The 20,915-nt window shown below is 45.4% G+C and overlaps 2 protein-coding genes across 2 annotated transcripts in view; both read right to left on the bottom strand.

Annotated features, from left to right (window-relative positions):
• LOC142566637 (nose resistant to fluoxetine protein 6-like) overlaps positions 1-3,995 on the bottom strand; it is a 183,069-nt gene extending 179,074 nt beyond the window's left edge. The window contains exons 1-2 of the mRNA XM_075677472.1: positions 3,982-3,995; positions 3,187-3,276 (exon numbers count right to left, since the gene is read on the bottom strand). Coding sequence (XP_075533587.1) covers positions 3,187-3,276; positions 3,982-3,995 — 104 coding nt within the window. The remainder of the gene's footprint in view (positions 1-3,186; positions 3,277-3,981) is intronic.
• A 1,685-nt stretch (positions 3,996-5,680) lies between these two features.
• LOC142566636 (uncharacterized) overlaps positions 5,681-20,915 on the bottom strand; it is a 312,815-nt gene continuing 297,580 nt past the window's right edge. The window contains exons 5-7 of the mRNA XM_075677470.1: positions 9,542-9,624; positions 7,493-7,666; positions 5,681-5,814 (exon numbers count right to left, since the gene is read on the bottom strand). Coding sequence (XP_075533585.1) covers positions 5,681-5,814; positions 7,493-7,666; positions 9,542-9,624 — 391 coding nt within the window. The remainder of the gene's footprint in view (positions 5,815-7,492; positions 7,667-9,541; positions 9,625-20,915) is intronic.

The raw sequence follows: 20,915 nt of genomic DNA, 5'->3' as shown, positions 1-20,915 counted from the left end.
GAGTGACATAACGCAACAAGCCCTATCCAAGCACAAAGTTTCAAGGGCGTTTTGATGGCGAGCGGGCTCGTCGCGGCATCTCGCGGAGGCCGCGGTATCTACGGAACGCGTGGATTTCAATTCTGAAACTTTACGGGTATAAAGTTCTCATAAACATTTGATGTGAAAGGTGCATTGACATTTTCAAAGTCATATTTTAGTTGTTCTATTCCAGAACTTTGCGGGTTTAATGTTGTTATGAATATTTCACGCCAAAGGTGCATTCGGTTTTCTAAAGTCGCACATCGGACCACACGACGAGACAAGCCAAATCAACACACTATCAGACAAGTTGACAAAGCACGCAGCGAGGTCCGATGAGACGAAGCTTTTGTGGTGGTTCATTTGTGCTGTCGTGTCACAGAAAAGAATATCGACATTTTTTTTCACCTGCGCCAAAGCATCCACGTCAAAACACTAAAGTCAGCAAAGGTAACTACGTTCTTATTTTTTTGTACTTTGACTTTATTCGCGAGGACCACATTGAGCCTCTTCAATTTTCTTGTTCTCGCTACCTACAGGCTGCCAAGTCAGCCAGCTGGCTGGTCGGCGATTTTAGTCGGATGATGCATACGCCGACCAAAATGGTTTAAAATATATATTTACGTTTCGGCGTACTGCTGGACTGTCTGTACCCTACGACGAAAAAATTAATGGGCTGAAGGTTTCAAATGCCACCAGATTACGAGGCGATCGATGATGGGAAGTGAAGGCAGGAAATTACAAACCATGTGATTTGAACCTCTGTTTCAGACTGTAATAATAATGTAATGAGTTACTTCTTATCAGTTACATTGTTAACTAGCTCTTTAACTGGTCTCTTGCTTTTTTTTTACTGCCCGCCGTGGTAGTAAAACAGCGTAGCGACTTTGCTGTTGCTCTGCTAAGTACGAGGGCGCGGGATCGAATCCCGGCTGCGGCGGCCGCGTTTCGATGGGGCCTAAATCTAAAAACACTCGTGTACCGTGCATTGGGTGCACGTTAAAGAACCCCAGGCGGACAAAATTATTCCGAAGGCCCCCGCTACGGCGTGACTCATAAGGATATCGTGGTTTTGGCGTTCCAGAATTTTATATATTTTTAATTGAAGATTCTGAACGAAATTGTCAGTTAAAACGAAGTGGGAAGAGTTGCAGCGAACGCAGTTAAAGAGCCAGACCAGCTCCTTTTATTTATTCTGGTTTTTTAATGGCAATAAATGTTGGCAGCACTGTAACGTCGAATATATCCATTACATTTAACTAATTCCTCGATTACTTTCGTGGAGCACTAATCGGTCACTGTAATTAGTTACATTTTTGAATGAAATGATTTTTATTTTTGAGCGGTTACTTTTTTCTGTAATGTGTACAAGTCAGATGTCCTTGAGAAAACAGACGACGTTTTATCAGAACAGTCTGGAGAAATAAATTATGTCCACAATTGATGGGGTGCTAATAATTTCTCAGATTTATCCCCCCCCCCACTTCCATATGAAATAGAAGAATGAGTGGGGGGGTATATGACAGCCTAACATCTTAGTATGTAACTCTGTAAATATCAGACGTTTGTGATTCGTAAAGCTGTCTTTCTTAATCTTTCAATCAGAAACTGTGTTGGTAGAGGCACACGCATGTTTTATGTCGTTGGAGTTACGGGTCATCACCAAGCTTTTGTTTCTCCAAGGAAAATCAACAAAGGACATTCACACTGACATATCACAAACATATCTCGATATCTCAAGCTCGATATCTCGTTTTGAAGACTGGGCATTTCACCGTTGAATATGAGCCCCGCAGTGAGTGCCGCCCAAACCTCAACTGACCCGGCAACCTGCGATGCGTTCCATCAACTGATTATTCAGGAGCGGTGAATATCCGTAGGCAAAATAGTCCAGATACTGGGCATATCACAGGAGCGTGTTTGGCTTGTCATCTCCAGTATTCTAGCTTTGTGCAACTATCGAAGAAATGGGTGCCGAAATGTTCGAACATTTGTCAGATGGAGGAACAAGTTGAAACATCCAAAGCCATTTCGGCCCATTTTGGTCCATTTCGAAGCTGCATACTGACTTTTTGTCTAGTTTAGTGACCGGGGGATGAAACCTGGCTCCACATCTATGATCCCGAAACCAAGAAACAGACAAGCAATAGTGCCACAGTGGGTCCCCTTGGCCGAAAAAGTTCCGTTCCCAGAAATCAGCCTAAAAGACCTGGTATATCGATTTTCTGCGACAAAGACGGTATTCTATTGGTTGACTACTTACCTCGGAGCTCTACTATTGCCGGCCTATGTTATGCTAACCTCCTGGATCAGCTGAAGGAAGCAATTAAGACGAAACGCCGTTGAAAGTTGACCAATGGGATCCACTCCCCCCTTTTTTTTCACAGGGCAATGTACCTGCGCACACTTACAACACTGTGACTTCCAAAGTGAACGCTCTCGGTTTCCTGTTGGCCCGCCATGCCCCCTACTCACCTGACCTGGCCCCTTCGGACTATAATCTATTTTCGAACCTGAAAAAAACACCAGAAGATGTGACGTTTCGAGGGCATTTCTGACGTCAAACATGTTGCTCAGAGCTGGTTTGAGGCCCAACGAAACGGCTTCTATTTGAACGGCCTAGAAAAACTGCAACGGCACTGTATTAAGTGTGTCAGTCGCAGTGGAGAGTATGTTCAGTAAATGTGCCATTTTATAACTCTAGCTCTCGCCTTTCTGGTCAACGCAAGAACTTTACCAGCAACTCCTCGTATATGGAGCTGCTGATGCGAACATGCGTCCGTGCAATCTGTGCAAGCAAGTACTTTTTCAGAATTGCAGCAATAAGAACTGACTTTAAGAGGAGTTGTGCCACTAGGATTTTGTGAAATGTGAAGAGGATCCTCGATTCAACCTTGAGCGCTCACAAGCGCACTGCACACTCACCTTAGTATATAAAGTGAGGCCTAGGGAGAGGGATCCTTTAATATAACTCATAATCATTCCCATTTAATGCGAACGCTTTTATATTTACCACAACAATGCGAAATCTCGGGCTGGCTGTAATGTGAACACTAGGCGCTACCTGAGCACGAAAATCGCGGTCCACTTTTGCTCAAACTTTCGCGGCAATCATGGAAGTAAAAACACGGCAACGGAATGCCATTTTGTTTTCTTTGTACAGACCTGTACCATCGTCGAAGCGCAATAACCACGGCCGACTTGATTCCACGTGCATTTTTTGTGCCATTGATGGTGTACGAGAGTATATAGCCACTGCAAAAGACAATGATAGAGTTTCAAAATTACGTGGCATAAAGACTTAGAAAAGCGCAGATAAAAAAATAATCCGACGCTCAAAGCTAAAACTACGGACGCATATCATTGATGGCAACATTGGCTTCAGAGGCTTCAATTGGTCAAGCGGTTGAGGCTTAATCTCGAAACTGCTTCAGAGCTTAGATTCTTCAACGCGCAAAGAGATCTCAGTACAAAGGTTATTTTACCGCCTCCTGCAACACAACGCAATCACCATAACCAGAAATCGAACGCGCTACTTTAATCCGAGCAGCAGGTGTCTTACACAACGTTGAATAGATACGAGTTTCGATAGGCGCTGAAAATTAAGAGATGGTTTCACAACGTATGGCTGAGCAGATGATCACCAGCGACCGTTCGCACGAGGCATTGTACCCGTGGATAAATTTACCCACTGTGAAAAGACTTGGCACAGGTGGCAGTAAGCAGAGTAAGTTATTGAGTTACAAAGGAGAAACATTTTGCGCAAGTGTCATTCCTTTGTCGCTAAATGACTATCTTGTGGTAACTTCTGTAAAGTGAGGAAAGTATTTTATTCACGGGTAATCATATCCGCGGGTAAAATGCCTCGAAGAAGTAGCGTCGGGTTGTGAAATACTCGTGATCGGCTAGTTATTTGCCGAAAGCCTCATATAATGTATAGCCACCACGATTAAGTCTCACGTGTGAAACGTCATTACGAGTGTTGCAGAACGGAACCGTGGAAATGGGCTGGGGTTCATTATGGCACTCTCTGCATGTCCTGTATCTTGGTTGCAAAATATGGTGTGCTATTGCGCTAACGGGATATTTTTTTTTGATGAGCTTTTGTACTTCAGCCAACGCCACGTTTCAGTGTTCGCTAAACAACAACAACAAAAAGAAGCCCGCTAACTCCCTTGTCCAAAAGCAGACGTAACAGTGAAAGATTTACATTTACAGCCAGATGCAGATTTTTGTTTTGTTCGAGATGGTAAGTATACGCATACCATAAATTGTTATTATCGCTCTTTCCGGGCCCAACGGCTAATGGGCCCGTTTGATGAAGATGACCTCAAGTACCCTGCCGCATGCTCAAAGTGCAACGTGAGGAATGAAAATTTGAATGTCTAGCCCTCTTTTGCCTATATCGCGGTCATTATTCCCCTGATCAGCGAGGGCTTAAATAAAAAAAAATAGCAGTTTCACCCAAAAGGCGAAGTATCGATTGCGATACCAAATTAGCAGACAGCCATACGAAGCAAGGGTAGTGCTTTTATCGGGTGGATCAAGGTAAACATTCGGTTGCTAATTAATTTAACAAGCGTGATTTCAGCGTGCACAGCATACATGAACACATCACACTCGATGATCGCGGACACTCGCTGTCAAAACAGTGACGTGAGGAAGCGCTTCAGCAGCAGCGAGCGAAGCGACCTTCGTGCTGTCTATGGATTCAACGCAAACCGAGCGCCGAGAACACGCAGCACGCACAAAGCTACAAGCCGACGACGCACTTAGACTCTGCCCCCACCCCGGCCGCGCGCAGTCGCCACATACGCAGTTGCAGCCGGAGTAGCACGCGGAATTGCTTTTGCGAGTTGTTAAAGAGTTTAGTTGTTGCATAAGTGAAAAAATATCCAGTCTACGCAAGCGCAGAAAGTTCTGTAAACGTGTGCGCAAACCATCTTGGGCTTGCAATGTTTTCTTGCGCATTTTGCTATACTATAATTATCTCACCAGCGATAGCTGACATCAACGAGAATATACAATTTTAGCCACGAGAATATGCGAGAGCTCGACCGAAGCGTCATTAATTAAACCTACGTGGATTCCATGCTAAAAGAGAGAGAGAGAGACAAGAAAAGAGAGAACGGTGTCAGTGAACTATAAAAACGTAAAGCATTCCTTCCATCTTCTGATGAAGGGAACTCGCTGCGTTAGTCGAAGTATTTGTTTGGACACTGCTCCTGTCCGTAAGTCAAATTTCAGCAATTCATTATTGCACTATACTTGATCTCAATGGAAATTCGGGTTATCTCGCCTGCTTCAATGCATAACAGAAAGAGTTATGTTTAGTTCACGAAAAGCCCAGCGCTTATTTTCGCCCACGAAAACCGCATAATCGTCGTGATGAGTAAAAACGCTCTTCTTGTGAGATGATTTTTTTTTGTGTGTGTAGAAGCTTGCGTAGTGTTGAGATTCGTTATGGGTTCAATAAAAATACTGGTTATCAGGTATGACAGCAGTTTAGCGAAACACGGAAAAAGTATTTACGACTTACCTTATTAGGAAAAAAACAATTTCATTCATAAAAACAAAAGTTATCAGAAGGAACAAGTTGTAACAGAATGAGCCATCTGAAAATACGGGACCACCCTAAGATATAAAATCATCCGTGTCTTTAGGCTAGACGGAGGCGAAAGTGCCAGTGTTTCACGTGCCTCAAGAAGAAAAAGGTATCCACGGCCATGAAGCCAACCGCCGCTAGCGTGGAGTCGTACCGGTCGAAGTACGAAAGCTGCAACATCATCCCACCTGCGCAAGAGAGCTACGCATCAGCGGAGGCGCAAATGCTGGGCATAAAGACGACTGAATTTGGGGTCATTAGCACATCACACGAGACTGTCATCCAAATGGGCTGCATCAAAATGTCCTACCTCGCGGAGCATCAGGGAAAAACTTTAGCTGCTCTCGTTGTTTTGTAGTTAGACATTGAAGCTGAATACTGGGGCCGAACTACCACAAAGCTTTTCAATCGTGAATGTTCTTTACGATTGGCCGACCGCCTTCGCTAATAAGATGTCCAGTATCAGGATTGGCAGGAATTTCCTCTTAGAAAAAAAATTATACTGTAAGAGGTTTTTTTCTGAATATGGGTGCTGGTTTTTCGCTGTCATAACACGACGCATGACATAAGTTCTAAACGTTAATCTAATAGCAATGAATTAAAAAAAAAATCGGCGATGAACCTTCTGTTTCAATTAAATATTTACAGCCAAGAGGCAAGGCGCAAATCCTCTGTGAAAAGTTGTGATGCTGCTCCGCTATTGGCAAGGGCCCCGCATTCACAGAAACCTATCGCGCTAGAATTGTTCGTGTAAGAGCAAATTTCAGCCAATCCCGATGCTCGACATATAGATAGCGAGTCGGCCAATGGCAAATGTCACGAAAGAAAAGCTATGTGATTTAGACCCAAGGCGCGCAGCCGAACCACATCACAATCATATTGTATAGCACACATAACGCTCCGAGACTTGCGACAGTGACGAGCTCCTCACTGTCACCGTAAGATTCACACCACGGAACGAATTCCGCGGACGAACGTGACGTGACTTAACCTGCAGCAAATCGCGCCTATCGCAGCTCATTTCCGGCGTCCTTGTGTGAAGACATTCGGTGACACGGAGTCATGTTCGTTCGTGAAACTAGGCCCACCGAATAGCTTAAGCAACCAAAGTGATCGCCCCATTTGCGTGACGGGTTCCCTGTGCATGGTAGCTTATTTCTTTTCGCCATGTATATTGATTAGACATCAAAAGCATGCACAGTCATGTTGCTGTGGACGACTAGTCCATTGTGTTAGAGTATCATCTTCTTTCATTTCTGATTCTTCAAAGATTCGCCTTATTAATTAAGGTAACCGCACCCTACCCTTATACGTATTGCAAATAAAGCTATCTATATGCGTACTCAACGGAAATGCTTTAAGCAAAACTAGGAGCGTTGTTTGGAAGCGTACAAATCGGCATAAGTAAAAAAAAAAAACAATTATATGCATTGGAACATTTACTCCATATTACATCAATCTCTGTGTTTTGATGATGTGGGCGAAATGCCGTCCGATAAAATTCATTTCAAATTCGAAAACAGCTGAGGACTTTCCCACCCGGAATTATATTTATACACACTTTATGTTCAAAACTCAAAGGCGCTCCAGATGGAATGCATAGCACGCAAAAAAGGAAAGCAAGACAAAGGACACTGAACCTCGCAGCTGTATACATCCCACTGACCATCGTGGCTGTGCACTGTAGCTGCTTTGAGGGTAAACTCGGAAACGAGTTCAGGGCTCAGCGTGCCAATAAACGAGTTCGCGAAGAAGTTGAGCGGCCGTTCTTGCCGCATTTGAGCTTGAAAGCATGGCCTGCCACAATCACAGTGAAAAAGCTCAAACAGCATACGCAATGCGTCGTGCAATCTCTGCGGCACTCACCCCTCGCGAATGAGTAGTCACAACCAGAGTGGCCGAAGACAACGTAGTAAATGCTGATGGCGCGAATTCCATGCATGAAGCGGAGCCTGTAGGAGCCCGACGTCTTCTGGGCGGTTGACGCAAGCAACTTCAGGTTGGCCGGTACGGAGAAGCTCCGCAGGACTCTCACGGCCGCTGTTGCAGAAGAGGCCATCACGAAACTCTGGTTAGACGAGCGGTGCTTGTAACTGGACTGTCTTGCAGCCAATCACGCGCAGCGAGCGGTTTACAGTGTTATTACGCTGCTGTGCACGCTCTGAAACAGTTAGTATGTACCGGACAGTGTAGTCGTCCTCATGTTGAAAAGCTTCTGTAATGAAACTAGAATTGACTTTTACCCGGTTCAACTCTCATGGGGCAATGGCTAAAAATGAAGTTCATAAAGACAGTAACTAGCTCCTTGAAAGACATGTCGAACCGGGGATTCCAGTTCACGCTCTTCACGCCATTTCCCGGCCGTTCACCATGTGAATGACGCTGGTAAGTAAAAAATAAATAAATAAATAACCGTGCGTGACACGCGGTAATTCATTTCCGCGCAGGGTTATGAGCACAAGGCCCTCGTTGGTCTACTGTGGCAAAGTATCTCTTCTGACAAATAGGTGGAAGGACTTCCATAAGCGCGTTATTAGCACGAGGTACATCTTACCAGCAGCACCTACGAAATTCGCCGTTTTCCTGAGTTCGATCGATGCAGATGACATCGCATATTGTCACGTGGTCGTGATGTCAAAGAACACAGCAGCAATACTGTGAAAGGCAAAACTAGCTTTTATTGGGCGAACCTGTGCCCACAAAACAGGCTACACTTAAAACACAACGAGAGCGGCGAACACAGTCGGCGATCCTGGAAAATCTGATCAACGGGTCAAGCGCGTCGGCTTTTATACATCAATCGTCGAATGTTCCAGACTAATCGCTGGGGACCCGCGCGCCTTCCACAAAGTTCTACATTATTCGCGTCGCGCACACATGCAATCAGATTACACAAGTTTCGGTCACAGACAGTGGATGGAACCATCGATAACATTCCAGAAACTTCCCACGCATGCAAGCGCGTCCTGCGCTGTGCGATAACATTTGTTAGGCGGTGAAACGCGTCGCCCGATAAAGACAAGTACACGTGTCAATATTTGCAAGGCGTATACCGTATAACGCACGGAGCTGAGTAATTTAGATACTTTACTGGTCCTAGTTTGAGCACGGCGTAAAATCACATTTAGCCTGAGCATTAACTTCTAGTTCTCTATTTTATATGACTTCAGATACATAATGAGCGGCAGCATATTCTTTTCCCCTGGAGATAGGGATTCAGACATATAAAAAAAAACACGAGGACTTGAGATCGTGCAGCAAAGAGTTTTGGCTTTGAGAACTACAGCCGTATGATTATGGCATCGGAAATCGGGTAGCGCTCGCGTGTCCCCGTAGGCAATATATATTTATTCAGAATTCCCTGCTAGCCCCGCACTATAGGACGCGTGCTTCGTATTTCGTTTCTTTCCGACGGCGCCATAAGGTGTAGCACAGACGGTACCTTGTAAGCAGAACAGGTACCCGTATTCGCAAAAAGTTGTTGTGCCTGCAAGTATTCGTAAGGGGAGATTCCAGCCAGTCGTGATGTTGGATATAGAATTAACAAAGACGGACGACCAATGGCGAACACCACTTGTGAAAAAAAGCTTCATGAATGCCACCCCGGGTCATTGTTCGAAAGACAGGGGTGGGCGGATCTCTGCTTCTAAGAAAGTTTTCAGCTTTCATATTTTACTCTGAAGCACCAAGGCTTGCCCTTTACGAATACTGTTATAGACAAAATTGGCATAACAGCAGCACAGGAAAAGCGCCATTTCTGAATTTCATGCGCTCAAATACAGTAGCTCAAAGTTAAGAATAAGGTAAACGTAGACAACAACATCTTTTTTTGTTGCAAACTCTTGTACCCGAGGTAGTTAGAAACCTTATTCTCTTTAATCCAAACAGGACAATGTGTTAGCGTCATACGCTCACCTTTTGCTTTCACGTGGTCGGATCCGTAAGCGTCCGCTATGGTCCCAGCCGCCATTAGCAAGAGCACGGTGGCAAGGACACCCCTACGAAGACCACAAGAGGCAACGGCGTATGAATACCGGGGATAAATTATCGCGTTGAAAGTCCCTGTCTGCTGATGCTTCGAGATCGCCAGACCCTTACAAATTCCGTCACTTGAATTTCAGGTTGCTATACGCTCGAGACCTCCCCTGCAATATGTTTCACTCAAAGATCTGCACCCAAGTTTGCTCCCAGTCGAATGTTTTATATTTATTATGTAATTAAAATGTTGGTAACAGGCACAAAACGTCGCTGGCCACGTTAAATTGTTGAATGATCATTGAACTGAAACATTTCAGCTCTGTAGCAGTCTACAATGAAATGTGGGCCAATCCGCTTGCAATAATATATATATATATATATATATATATATATATATATATATATATATATATATATATATATATATATATATATATATATATATATATACTTTTCAACCAAAAAGCTTACTTATCTCGAAGACTGCACAGCCGACGGTCAAATTTCATTATTCACGCTATTCTCGAATGACCTGATCAAACTGATGCAACCCTGAAGGGTAAAGTAGTAAAATAATTATTTTCAGAAAAGCTTGGTGTGAAATGCGATTCTATCGGACGCATTCACCGACTAAGGAAACAATCCGGTACAAAGCCCATCCTCATGCACTTTCAATTTTTCAATGAAACAAGAAAGTTATATTAGAAAATGCCAAGAAAACTCAAGGGATCAAACGTGTTTATCCAGAATGATTATTCACAGTTCACGCTAAAAAAAGACGCAAGTTGCTGTGGGACAGCGCTAAGAAAGAAAAGCAACGAGGGGAAAGGGTAATCTTAGCTCATGACAGGCTTACAGTTGGAAAGAAATGTTTTACTGGAATACATCCCAAAACAGGTGCTTAAAGGTAAGAGAGCGTCATTCCCCCAAGCCACATGACCTATCCCAGCGCCTTATACGAAGCAGTTAAGACTTTTCAATATTCATACCCGCAGTATTGTGAATAAAACTGAAGCATTTGAAATACTTCTGCTGCAACAGGGTCCGCATATCACCGTTATTACTGAGACTTGGTTGTACGATCAGTTGCCCGATGATCATGGCTTTCCCCCGTCCTTCACTGTTATTCGTAAGGACAGGTCGTCTGGAGAAGGAGGGGTGGCAATCCTAGTTGAAACTGCATCGAGGCCGTTTTATTGGAAGACGTAGATGAAGTAGAATGCATATGTATTAGGGTAACTTGGTGCGGTCATAGTTTTTATTGCACTTGGACTGTACAGACCTCCAGATGTCAGCACACAGACCTCAGCACACTGAAAAATGACATAGCTAAATTTGAGAACAAGAAAGTTTTACTAATTGGCGACCTGAGCCTACCTGGAGTGGACTGGGAGCGCCTTGATGCCGGCACTGACTCTTCCAAGCATGTTAACATGGTTTTTGACATAATGCTTATGCGTGACCTCTTACAACTAGTTCATTTACCAACGCGCGTACTGGGTGACTCCATTTCAATATTATATGTTGGGTTTCTTAACCGCAATTTCTCTAAATATACTGTAGAAGTAGGTCAAGGTCTCTCTGACCATACACTTGTGTGCGTTTCTTTTCCTCTTGTTTTGGCAACTAGCCGTGAAAACCCACAAGTTGGTTATTTTAAAGACCATTCAAGGGCTAACGATGCACGGAAACATGTGGAAACATCCCTGACCGATTTCTCGGACACGTGTCTGCGCCCTCAGGACGCGGTTTAAAGATGACTTTTTTCTTAGATAAACTTATACCAACCAAATGCACAGAAATTAACAAACAAACACATTGGGTGACTCGCAGCATTATTCAGAAGCGGAGGAAAGTTAAACGAATAAAAAAAAACAACACGCACTGGCGAATTTGATACGAGATGCGCAGAACAGCCTCGCTCAAACTGTACACAGCTCAAGAGAGCATTACTTTAAAAGTTCATTGCCTGACTTTATTACAAGTGACCTCAGTAAATTATGGAATTACATCAGTGAAAAGAAAGGAATAGTATCGCAATTGTCAGTCAATGGAACCAACGTGACGGATTAGAGAGACAGTGCCCAGCATTTGAATCGATATTTTCAAAGCGTGTTTACCATTTCCGATTCAACTGCACACGACAGTATTTCCATGTGCTGATGCACACTTCATTTCTTATCCTGGTGTCGAATCTATGCTGTTGAACTTGAAAACCTAAGCATCGTGCGATCCATACGATTTCCCAAACGTGTTTCTACGACGATATGCTCTACCTCTAGCAAATTTTTTTTGGTTATTACTTTTCGTTCTTTGCTGAATGCCAAACTGCCCAGTGACTGGAGGACAGCCTAACACTAGGGAATTGCCGTCCTATTTCACCAACTTCGTCATGTTGTAAAATTTTCGAACAATTATAGCGACTAATATAACTAAATTGCTGGAAGAGCGCTCCATATGAACTAAATTTCAATATGGGTTTAGGAAAGGATTCTCAACAGTCACTCAGCTCGTCCCATTGTTTAATTTTCTTGCATTAACCCTCGATAGACATGGTAAGGCAGATATGCTTTTCTTAGATTTCTGCAAAGACTTTGATAAAGTTACTCACGGTAGACTAATTTTCAAACTTAGAACAATATGTATTCCAGAATATTTTTGTTTGTTCGATTACAGCCTACCTAACTAACCGTAAACAATACGTAGATGTAGGGACTCAACTCTCGGATTGTCTTCCAGTCACATCTGGTGTGCCACAAGGCAGCGTACTAAGCCCTTTGCTCTTTCTATGGTATATTAATGATATTGTTGATGTTTATTAAACCTGGTGTAGAAATTAGATTATTTGCTGATGATTGTGTTTTGTTTAAAGAAATCATTTGCACTAATCATTAAAACGACCTCAACACTAGTCTAGGTAATATATATGAATGGTGGAAACAATGGGGAATGTCACTAAACATGAGCGAATGTGTATGCCTTCCAGTAAGTCGAAAAAAAAAATTCCATTTTCGTATACATTTAGGGCCTTCACCATTACAACAAGTAACTTGCTACCAGTATCTCTATGTGACACTGACTTCTAACCTATCTTGGAATATTCATATTCATAATTTTGTTCATGTGCCTTCGGCAAGCTATGTGTCCTGAAACATAAAGTTAAAACTGCTCCTACTAATGTTAAACTGCTCTGCTACACTGCTCTTGTGCGACCAAAACTAGAATATGCCTGCATTATATAGGTCTCAATTAGCACATGACCGGGGTAGTTGGAGAAGTATGGGAGAGGCCTTTGCCCTGCAGTGGGCGTAGCCAGGCTGATGATGATGATATGGGGCCCTTATAATACTAAAGGTAACATTGATAGTCTTGAACGTTCAGAGAAAGGCTGCAGGGTTTATGTTTAACGAATTTTCTGCATTAGAATCGCCCTCTAATTTAATGCAATCTAATGTCATACCACTATTACAGGTACGAAGACAAAAACTTAGAATTTCTTTGCGAAATTTTGAATAATAAGCTAGCTCTAGATCTATCACCTTATTTATCACCCTAAACTAGCAGGCCCACCCGAAACCGCCAACAAAACGCGCTGTCACATTTTGCTCGCACTGACTTGTTTAAATTTTCTTATTTTCCAAGGACCATGTATGATTGGAATTGCCTTACTGAAACAAGTGGTCTGACTGTGAATTAACATTTTTGAGTCTGCATCGGTGTTGTTCTTTTGTTACTGGTTCTTTTTGCTTTGGCTGCTTTATTTGTATTGTATCGCCCACCCTGCTTCGACCTTGAGTCCGCAGTATTGAAGAAATAAAAATAAAATGATAATAAATTAATATATATGTCACGTTGCAGTGCCGGTGAAGAGCACAGTAGCAAAACTGTGAACCACGAAACTTACTTTTTATTGTGCGAACCTGGTGCCCACAAAAGCAAGTGCCACTCGAAGCACAACAATGGCGGCGAGCACAGTCGGCGCTTGTCGAAATCTTATCTGCGAATCAGACGCGTCGGATATTTATGCATGGCTCAGTGAAGCTTCCGGTATAATCGCTGCTGTTCGCGTAAGTTCTAGACAGTCTGACGGGGTGCGGGCTCTCAAGGTAACATGCCGTCTGTTTGGTAGGTAAGCCATAATTCTGGTGATACCTATTTTTCAATGCGTAAGCATTTCTACGCTTACCCAACGAGAAAGCCTCCGTCCAACGAGGTCCCTGCGTCCGTCCCGTAAGACGACCGCTTTCCTGATAGCGCCCGCTAGCAGCGAGCGGGTACACCTTCGTGCATCCTCTCGCTTCAACGCCAACGAAGCGGCGAGAACACAACGCTTGCGCAGCTCTCAGCACACGCCTCACTCTGCCGCTTTCGCAGATCGCTTTCAAGATACGGGCCCGCCCGTGTCTCTACTACGCCGAGTAAGCGACGAGAACACAGCTCCAGAAGCTATCAGCAGTCGGCACTCTTTGTCAGCATCGCAGATTCCTATGAAGGTGCAGCGCACGCGGCGGTGCCATAAGAAGCAGCTGCCCGAGTACGTTTAGTCCATGGAGGAAGGAAAAAGTTAGGAGTGAGCATACCGCAACGCGATTGAAGCCAAGTTCGTGATCGCACGTCGAAGTGCGCGGTTGGTTTTAGTGTTGCCGCTCAGAAGGCTGAGCTACTGCAGGACAGCCGAACAAGCGCGCACCGAATAAAAACTACTTGCATAGCTACTGAGAACCAAATGTCTCAGAAAATCTCGATTGCTTCGTGATCTCGACGCCAGAGATCGCGAAGATCACGTTGGACGGAGGTTTTCTCGTTGGGTAAGCGTAGAAATGCTTACCTAACGATCACAGTGTTGAGCCACCACTGTGCAAAGGGCCGGCTTAACCAATGCTCATTTACCAAGGCTGGCTTCGTGATGTAATTCTCTCTCCTAAATTTTTCCTTCCTCCATGGTATAGTCAATGGTTCGACGCGGATGGGTAAGACGCTGAAGAGCGGTAACGGCTTCTAAGGATCGGAACGTCATGGGAGCAGTTGGCGCCGCCGACCGCACTCGTTCTGGTCGCCACAGTGCTGTCGTTGGTACTAACCTGATAAAGTTTCGTAACATTGACAATCACACCGGGCTGCATGGAGATGAGCAAGGGGCACAATGCTTACGCATACTTAGACAACTCCCAGAGCAGTTTCTGCGTCAATTTTTTTCCCTTCTTTCGTTTCCACCCCGTCTGACTGCGACAGAGCCTTTTGCGTTGTACTGTGTATCTTTGTCATGTCGCTTACACCAGGAGTTGCAAACTGTGCTGCTTGTCGCGAATCGGTACTGCGAGATACATAAAGCGCGTTCTGTTGTGAATGTAGTAGCCTGAATCACATGGGGATGTGCTCAGGCGTTGGAAAAAAGAACGCAAAAGCCAATCGAAAAGATCAAAAGCTCGATCGAAATGCTGTCAAAAAAGTATGATGAAATAACCACAGCCATTGTCACTCAGAGGAGACAGCTTGCTACTCTAAAGAAACGTCCTGATGAATTACACACAGGTTTTGCAGTGCAGGACAAGGAAATCGTGCAACTTCAGACAGCGGTGACACATTTGCAGAGTTATTCTATAAGGAATAATATGGAAATTCATAATGTGAAAGCTAGTGCCAATGAAGATCTTAACATTGTTTTGAGACCACTAGCAGCAAAACTCCATATCCCATCACTGACTGCTGATTGTATTGATGCAGCTCATAGGCTGCCAGCTAGGGAAGGAAGGAAGAATACCGCCCACAATCATCAAATTTACTTCCAGAGCACAGACAGACGCATGGTTTAGCAAGCGTAGCAATCAAAATTTGACGACTGAAACGAGGAGACTACTTTTGGCAGGCAAAGCAAGTTGCTAATAAGGCATTCAAGTTTGTGTGGACCAAGAATGCGATGGTCTTTGTGAGGATAATTGAAGGATGTGGCGTGAAAAAAAATTGTCAGGCGAAGATGATTTGGTAAGGCTGACCTAATCATGTCCACTGTGCTGAATTTCTTCGCGGAATGGGTAGAAAGAACGTTACGCTTCGGTGATACTTGTACCGCATCATTTCTTGACCTTGTACACATTAATATTAGAAGCATCAGAAAGCACGGGGATGCATTAAATGCATACTTGAGCGACGCATTGAAATACTTAGACATCCTCATATTAACATAGATAAATATAATGAAGTCTGAATCTGCAGCGTATGTTCTCAAAGGTTTTCAGTCACATTAAAAGTGCTGTGACCTGGGTAAGGCCAGTGGCATTTATGTATTTGTTAGGAACGAATGGATAATAGAAGTAATTTCTAATGACTTTACTGCAGCTGAAGTCGTTGCCTTTACATTATGCAAGCCTGAAGCTGCTTTCCTTGTACAGGTAGTGCACAGGCCCCCTAATTAAGATCTGAAAGTGCTTGTATCTGAATTGTCTATATTTTCCTCACCAAACATGCTCGTGATAACATAATTATAGCGGGAGACATAAACATTGATATCGCCAAACCAAGAAAACAGGGAGTCGCTGATTATGTAGATTTACTTTCAGCCCATGGTTTAGCACATCTAATACACGATTTAAAGCCTGAAGAACTTCTAGCTTCTCGGCTCGAATACTTTGTTTAGCGCAAAACAAAGTATTCATGGAATGGCACCAACTAGCCCGCCAACACATTGTGCTGAACTATCTTCTCGGCTCGCGAGATCATGCATTGATCATATAGCGTCGAGATGCCCACACTTGGAAACCAATGCTAAAGTTATACATAAAAAAGTGGGGGATCATTATTTTACGGCCTTATGTGTGAGAGATGCTATCTCTTCTGAAGGTGACGTGAATCACGTGGGATACTTCGTAGACGATGAAAGGTAGAAAAGGTAATCAGAATCTTTGACTGGACGTCATTAGATACTACCAACCTTGTGATAGCATATAATCAATTGGCAAATCAGTTTAGTACGTTCTTTTTGCTAGCCACGAAGAAAGTGAAATTTCAACGTAGACATCTGAGGAAAAAAAAAGGACAACAGCATCCATTTTAGTACTATCTTATCAAAAAGATATGTTATGGAGGCTTCGTAAAAGTTGCCCGACTAATCTATATAATGTAGACGCATATAATGGAGAAATTTCTTTACCCTTGCAAGATATCCTCTTGCGAGAAGCCCGCCGTGGTTGCTCAGTGGCTATGGTGTTCGGCTGCTGAGCACGAGGTCACGGGATCGAATCCCGGCCACGGCGGCCGCATTTCGATGGAGGCGAAAACACCCGTGTACTTAGATTTAGGTTCACGTTAAAGAACCCCTGGTGGTCAAAATTTCCGGAGTACACCACTACGGCGCGCCTCATAATCAGAAAGTGGTTTTGGCTCGTAAAACCCCATAATTTATTTTTTTTTTTGCGAGAAATTTGATAAGTCCTTTCCAATATGGTGTTAGACGTAGTCTAAGAACAGTTGATCTACTTGAAGAATGTAATGATTATGTATGTAAAAATATTGATCAATATAATATTGTGCTTGTGTTTTTCTTAGATTTGACAAGAGCTTTTGAAACCATAAATCACAACATCCTGTTATACAAACTAGAAAGTATTGGTTTTCGAGGTCGTTATTCGAAGATTAGAACGACAGAAAGCTGAGCTAGTTGGTTCGAAGTTCTTTTCCAATTATTTTTCAACGCGTTTGCATGTAGTCTCTATATAGAATACACAGTGATTTTACATCAATTAGATATGGTGTACCTGAAGGGTCAGTTCATGGACCTCTTCTCTTTTTTGTATGAATGTATGTATGAATGTATGTATTGCAACGGGGGGGGGGGGTGTTCGCCTAGCAGCACTAGCTCTAGGTTGCAGCGGTAGGCTTAAAACAGGTCGGTGCTATCTCGAAACGGGGAAGCAAGCACACCTCGTCGTCTTCTTCTCATCCACTAGCACCATGCCCGCTGCCCAGTGCCTTCAGTACAATCACTCCGCACCGAAAGAGTAGCCATCCTGGCGACCTAAGGGCAGGAAAACACAGAAGGGTCATGGCACTGCTTGAGCCGGGAGACGTGCACAATTTCCTGGCCGCGATGACGCTGGTCGGAAGGCGCTTCCGTTGGCTCGATGAGGTAGTTGACCGCGGATGTTTTCTTCAGTACCCGATAAGGACCGTGGTACTTGGAGAGGAGCTTAGAGGAAAGGCCTGGAGGAGTAGAGGGCACCCACAACCAGACCAGCGAGCCAGGAGCAAAGCACGTAGCCGCAGTAGATGAATTATGGCGATGCTTTTGGCGCCACTGGTCCTGGGATGTCAACGAACGAGCGAGCTGGCGACATTCTTCGGCGTAAGCAGCCGCTCTAGAAACAGTCGTGCACTCCGAAGCATCTGGTCGGTAAGGCAGAATCGTGTCCATAGTGCATGAAGGTTCGTGTCCGTAAAGGAGAAAGAAAGGGGAGAACCCAGTGGTGCTTTGCGTGGCGGTATTGTAAGCGTAGGTGACGAAAGGCAGAATGCGATCCCAATTCGAGTGGTCAGATGAAGCATACATCGCCAACATGTCACCAAGGGTGCGGTTGAAACGCTCTGTCATCCCATTAGTTTGAGGATGATATGCCGTGGTGGTGCGGTGAATGATGCGACACTCCTTTAGCAATGCTGCAATGACGTCGGAGAGAAAAACGCGACCGCGGTCGCTCAGTAATTCTCTAGGTGCTCCATGGCGTAAAATCAGGTTTCGAAGGATAAAACTGGCGACGTCTTTTGCTGTGGTAGATGCTAGGGCTGAAGTTTCGGCGTACCGCGTGAGGTGGTCGATAGCGACAATAACCCAGCGGTTGCCACTTGGAGTGTTGGGAAGCGGACCGTATAAGTCAATGCCGACGCGGTCGAACGCGCGCGCGGGGCATGGTAAAGGTTGCAAGGGACCGGTGGCATGTTGAGGTGGCGTCTTGCGTCGTTGGCATATGAGGCAGGACCGGACGTACTGGCGAACGAAGCGGTACATACCGCGCCAGTAGTACCGAAGCTGGATGCGAGAGTATGTCTTTAAGACACCAGCGTGGCCGCATTGGGGATCGTCATGGAACGTGGCGCAGATGTCAGGGCGCAGGTGTCGGGGTATAACAAGCAACCACTTGCGACCGCTCGAATTGTAGTTGCGGCGGTACAGCAGGTTATCCCGAATGATGAAGTGCTCGGTTTGACGACGGAGCGTCCGAGAAATTGGCGCTGGCGACTGGCTAGACAGGAAGTCAATAAGCGAAGAGATCCATGGGTCCTTCGCTGCTCTGATGGCATGTCGGTAATGTTGAGGGCGAAGGCTCCATGTGTGGAAATAGACGAGTGGACAGGACCGGAGGGCAGGGGTGACCGGGATAGAGCGTCTGCGTCTGAATGTTTTCGGCCGGAGCGATAAACAACGCGGATGTCGTACTCTTGCAGGCGCAATGCCCAACGGGCGAGCCGACCAGTTGGATCTTTTAATGAAGATAACCAGCATAGGGCATGATGGTCGGTCACGATGTCAAATGGATGCCCGTACACATAAGGACGAAATTTTCCGATTGCCCAAATGATGGCCAGACATTCCTTTTCAGTAACCGAGTAGTTCGCCTCGGCTTTGGTAAGGGTGCGGCTGGCATACGCGACGACGTACTCTTCGAAGCCATCCTTGCGTTGTGCAAGAACAGCGCCGAGCCCGACACCGCTAGCGTCCGTATGGATCTCAGTTGCTGCAGATGGATCGAAGTGTCGCAGTACTGGAGGAGAGGTGAGAACGCGTCGCAGTTCTTGGAACCCGTCGTCGCATGCCGGGGACCAGGCTGATAGGTCAGAACTGCCGGTGAGAAGCTGCGTCAAGGGGGCGATGATAGAGGCAAAGTTACGGATGAAGCGCCGGAAATATGAGCACAAGCCGATGAAACTGCGAAGCTCTTTCATGGTGGTTGGTTTGGGGAACTCGGTTACGGCGCTAAGTTTCGTGGGGTCCGGGAGGATACCGTCTTTGGACACTACATGACCGAGAATAGTAAGTGTGCGAGCGCCGAAGTGGCATTTCTTCAGATTGAGTAGCAGTCCTGCAGTGGAGAGGCACGCAAGGACTTGCTCGAGGCGGCTGAGGTGCGTCGCAAAGTCGGTGGAAAAAACCACAATGTCATCCAAATAACAGAGGCACGTTTTCCACTTCAGCCCTCAAAGAATGCTATCCATCATTCGCTCGAAAGTGGCAGGCGCGTTACAGAGGCCGAACGGCATGACGGTGAATTCATATAGCCCATCAGGAGTTACAAAGGGCGTCTTTTGGCGATCGGCCTCTGCCATTGGCACTTGCCAATACCCGGAGCGTAGATCCAGCGAGGAAAAGAATTCCGCTCCCTACAGATTGTCCAAGGCATCGTCGATGCGTGGCAGAGGATAGACATCTTTGCGCGTTATTCGGTTAAGGCGGCGATAGTCGACGCAGAACCGAATGGAGCCGTCTTTTTTTTTAACAAGGACAACCGGAGATGCCCAGGGACTGTTAGAGGGCTGGATGATGCCACGCTCCAGCATGTCGTCAACGTGCTGGTCGATGACACGGCGTTCAGCGGCCGACACACGATACGGACGCTGGCGCAATGGTGTTTGTTGGCCGGTGTCGATACGGTGAACAACTGCGGACGCCCGGCCCAAGGATGGTTGACCAATGTCAAATGAGGCACGAAAACGCTGGAGGAGCTTGATGATTTCGGTGTGCTGCGCAGGTGTGAGTTCTGCGTCGACGGCACGAGTGAAGACGTCTACAGGGGCATCGGTCGCGGCGGGAGGAGTTACGGCACAAATCGGAAGTGATGCCGTATCACCAAACATGGTAGCCGGAAGAATGCTATCGAAAGCTTCAGCGGTACCCAGGCACTCGTCACGGAGTAGGGATGATGGGCAGGCGGACGGATTGCACACGTAAAGGGCAGCAGAACCTTCGCAAAAAGTGACGACAGCAAACGGAAGCAGAAAGTTCCGGCGGCGCGCACAAGTGGTCGACGGCGTAAAAAGGACAGATGAGTTCGCAGCAGAGCTACATAACACAGGAACCAGAGCGGCGGAGAAAGGTGCAATATCGATGTCAGAGGCGGCAACAACTTTAGGAGAATAATGGTCGTCAGGGTCAAAACACGGCACTGATAACGTAAGTTCGCAACGAGCGCAGTCGATAAGAGCTTGATTTACAGATAGGAAATTCCAACTAAGAATAACGTCGTGCGAGGAACGAGGCAGGACGACAAATTCGATAACATGCATAACGCTTTGAATGACAACCCGGGCTGTGCACGACGCTGAA

The sequence above is a fragment of the Dermacentor variabilis genome, unplaced genomic scaffold, assembly GCF_050947875.1.
Source record: "Dermacentor variabilis isolate Ectoservices unplaced genomic scaffold, ASM5094787v1 scaffold_13, whole genome shotgun sequence".
Classification (NCBI taxonomy): domain Eukaryota; kingdom Metazoa; phylum Arthropoda; class Arachnida; order Ixodida; family Ixodidae; genus Dermacentor; species Dermacentor variabilis.
The sequence above is the reverse complement of the archived record's forward strand: the minus strand, read 5'-3'. Positions and strand labels throughout refer to the sequence as shown.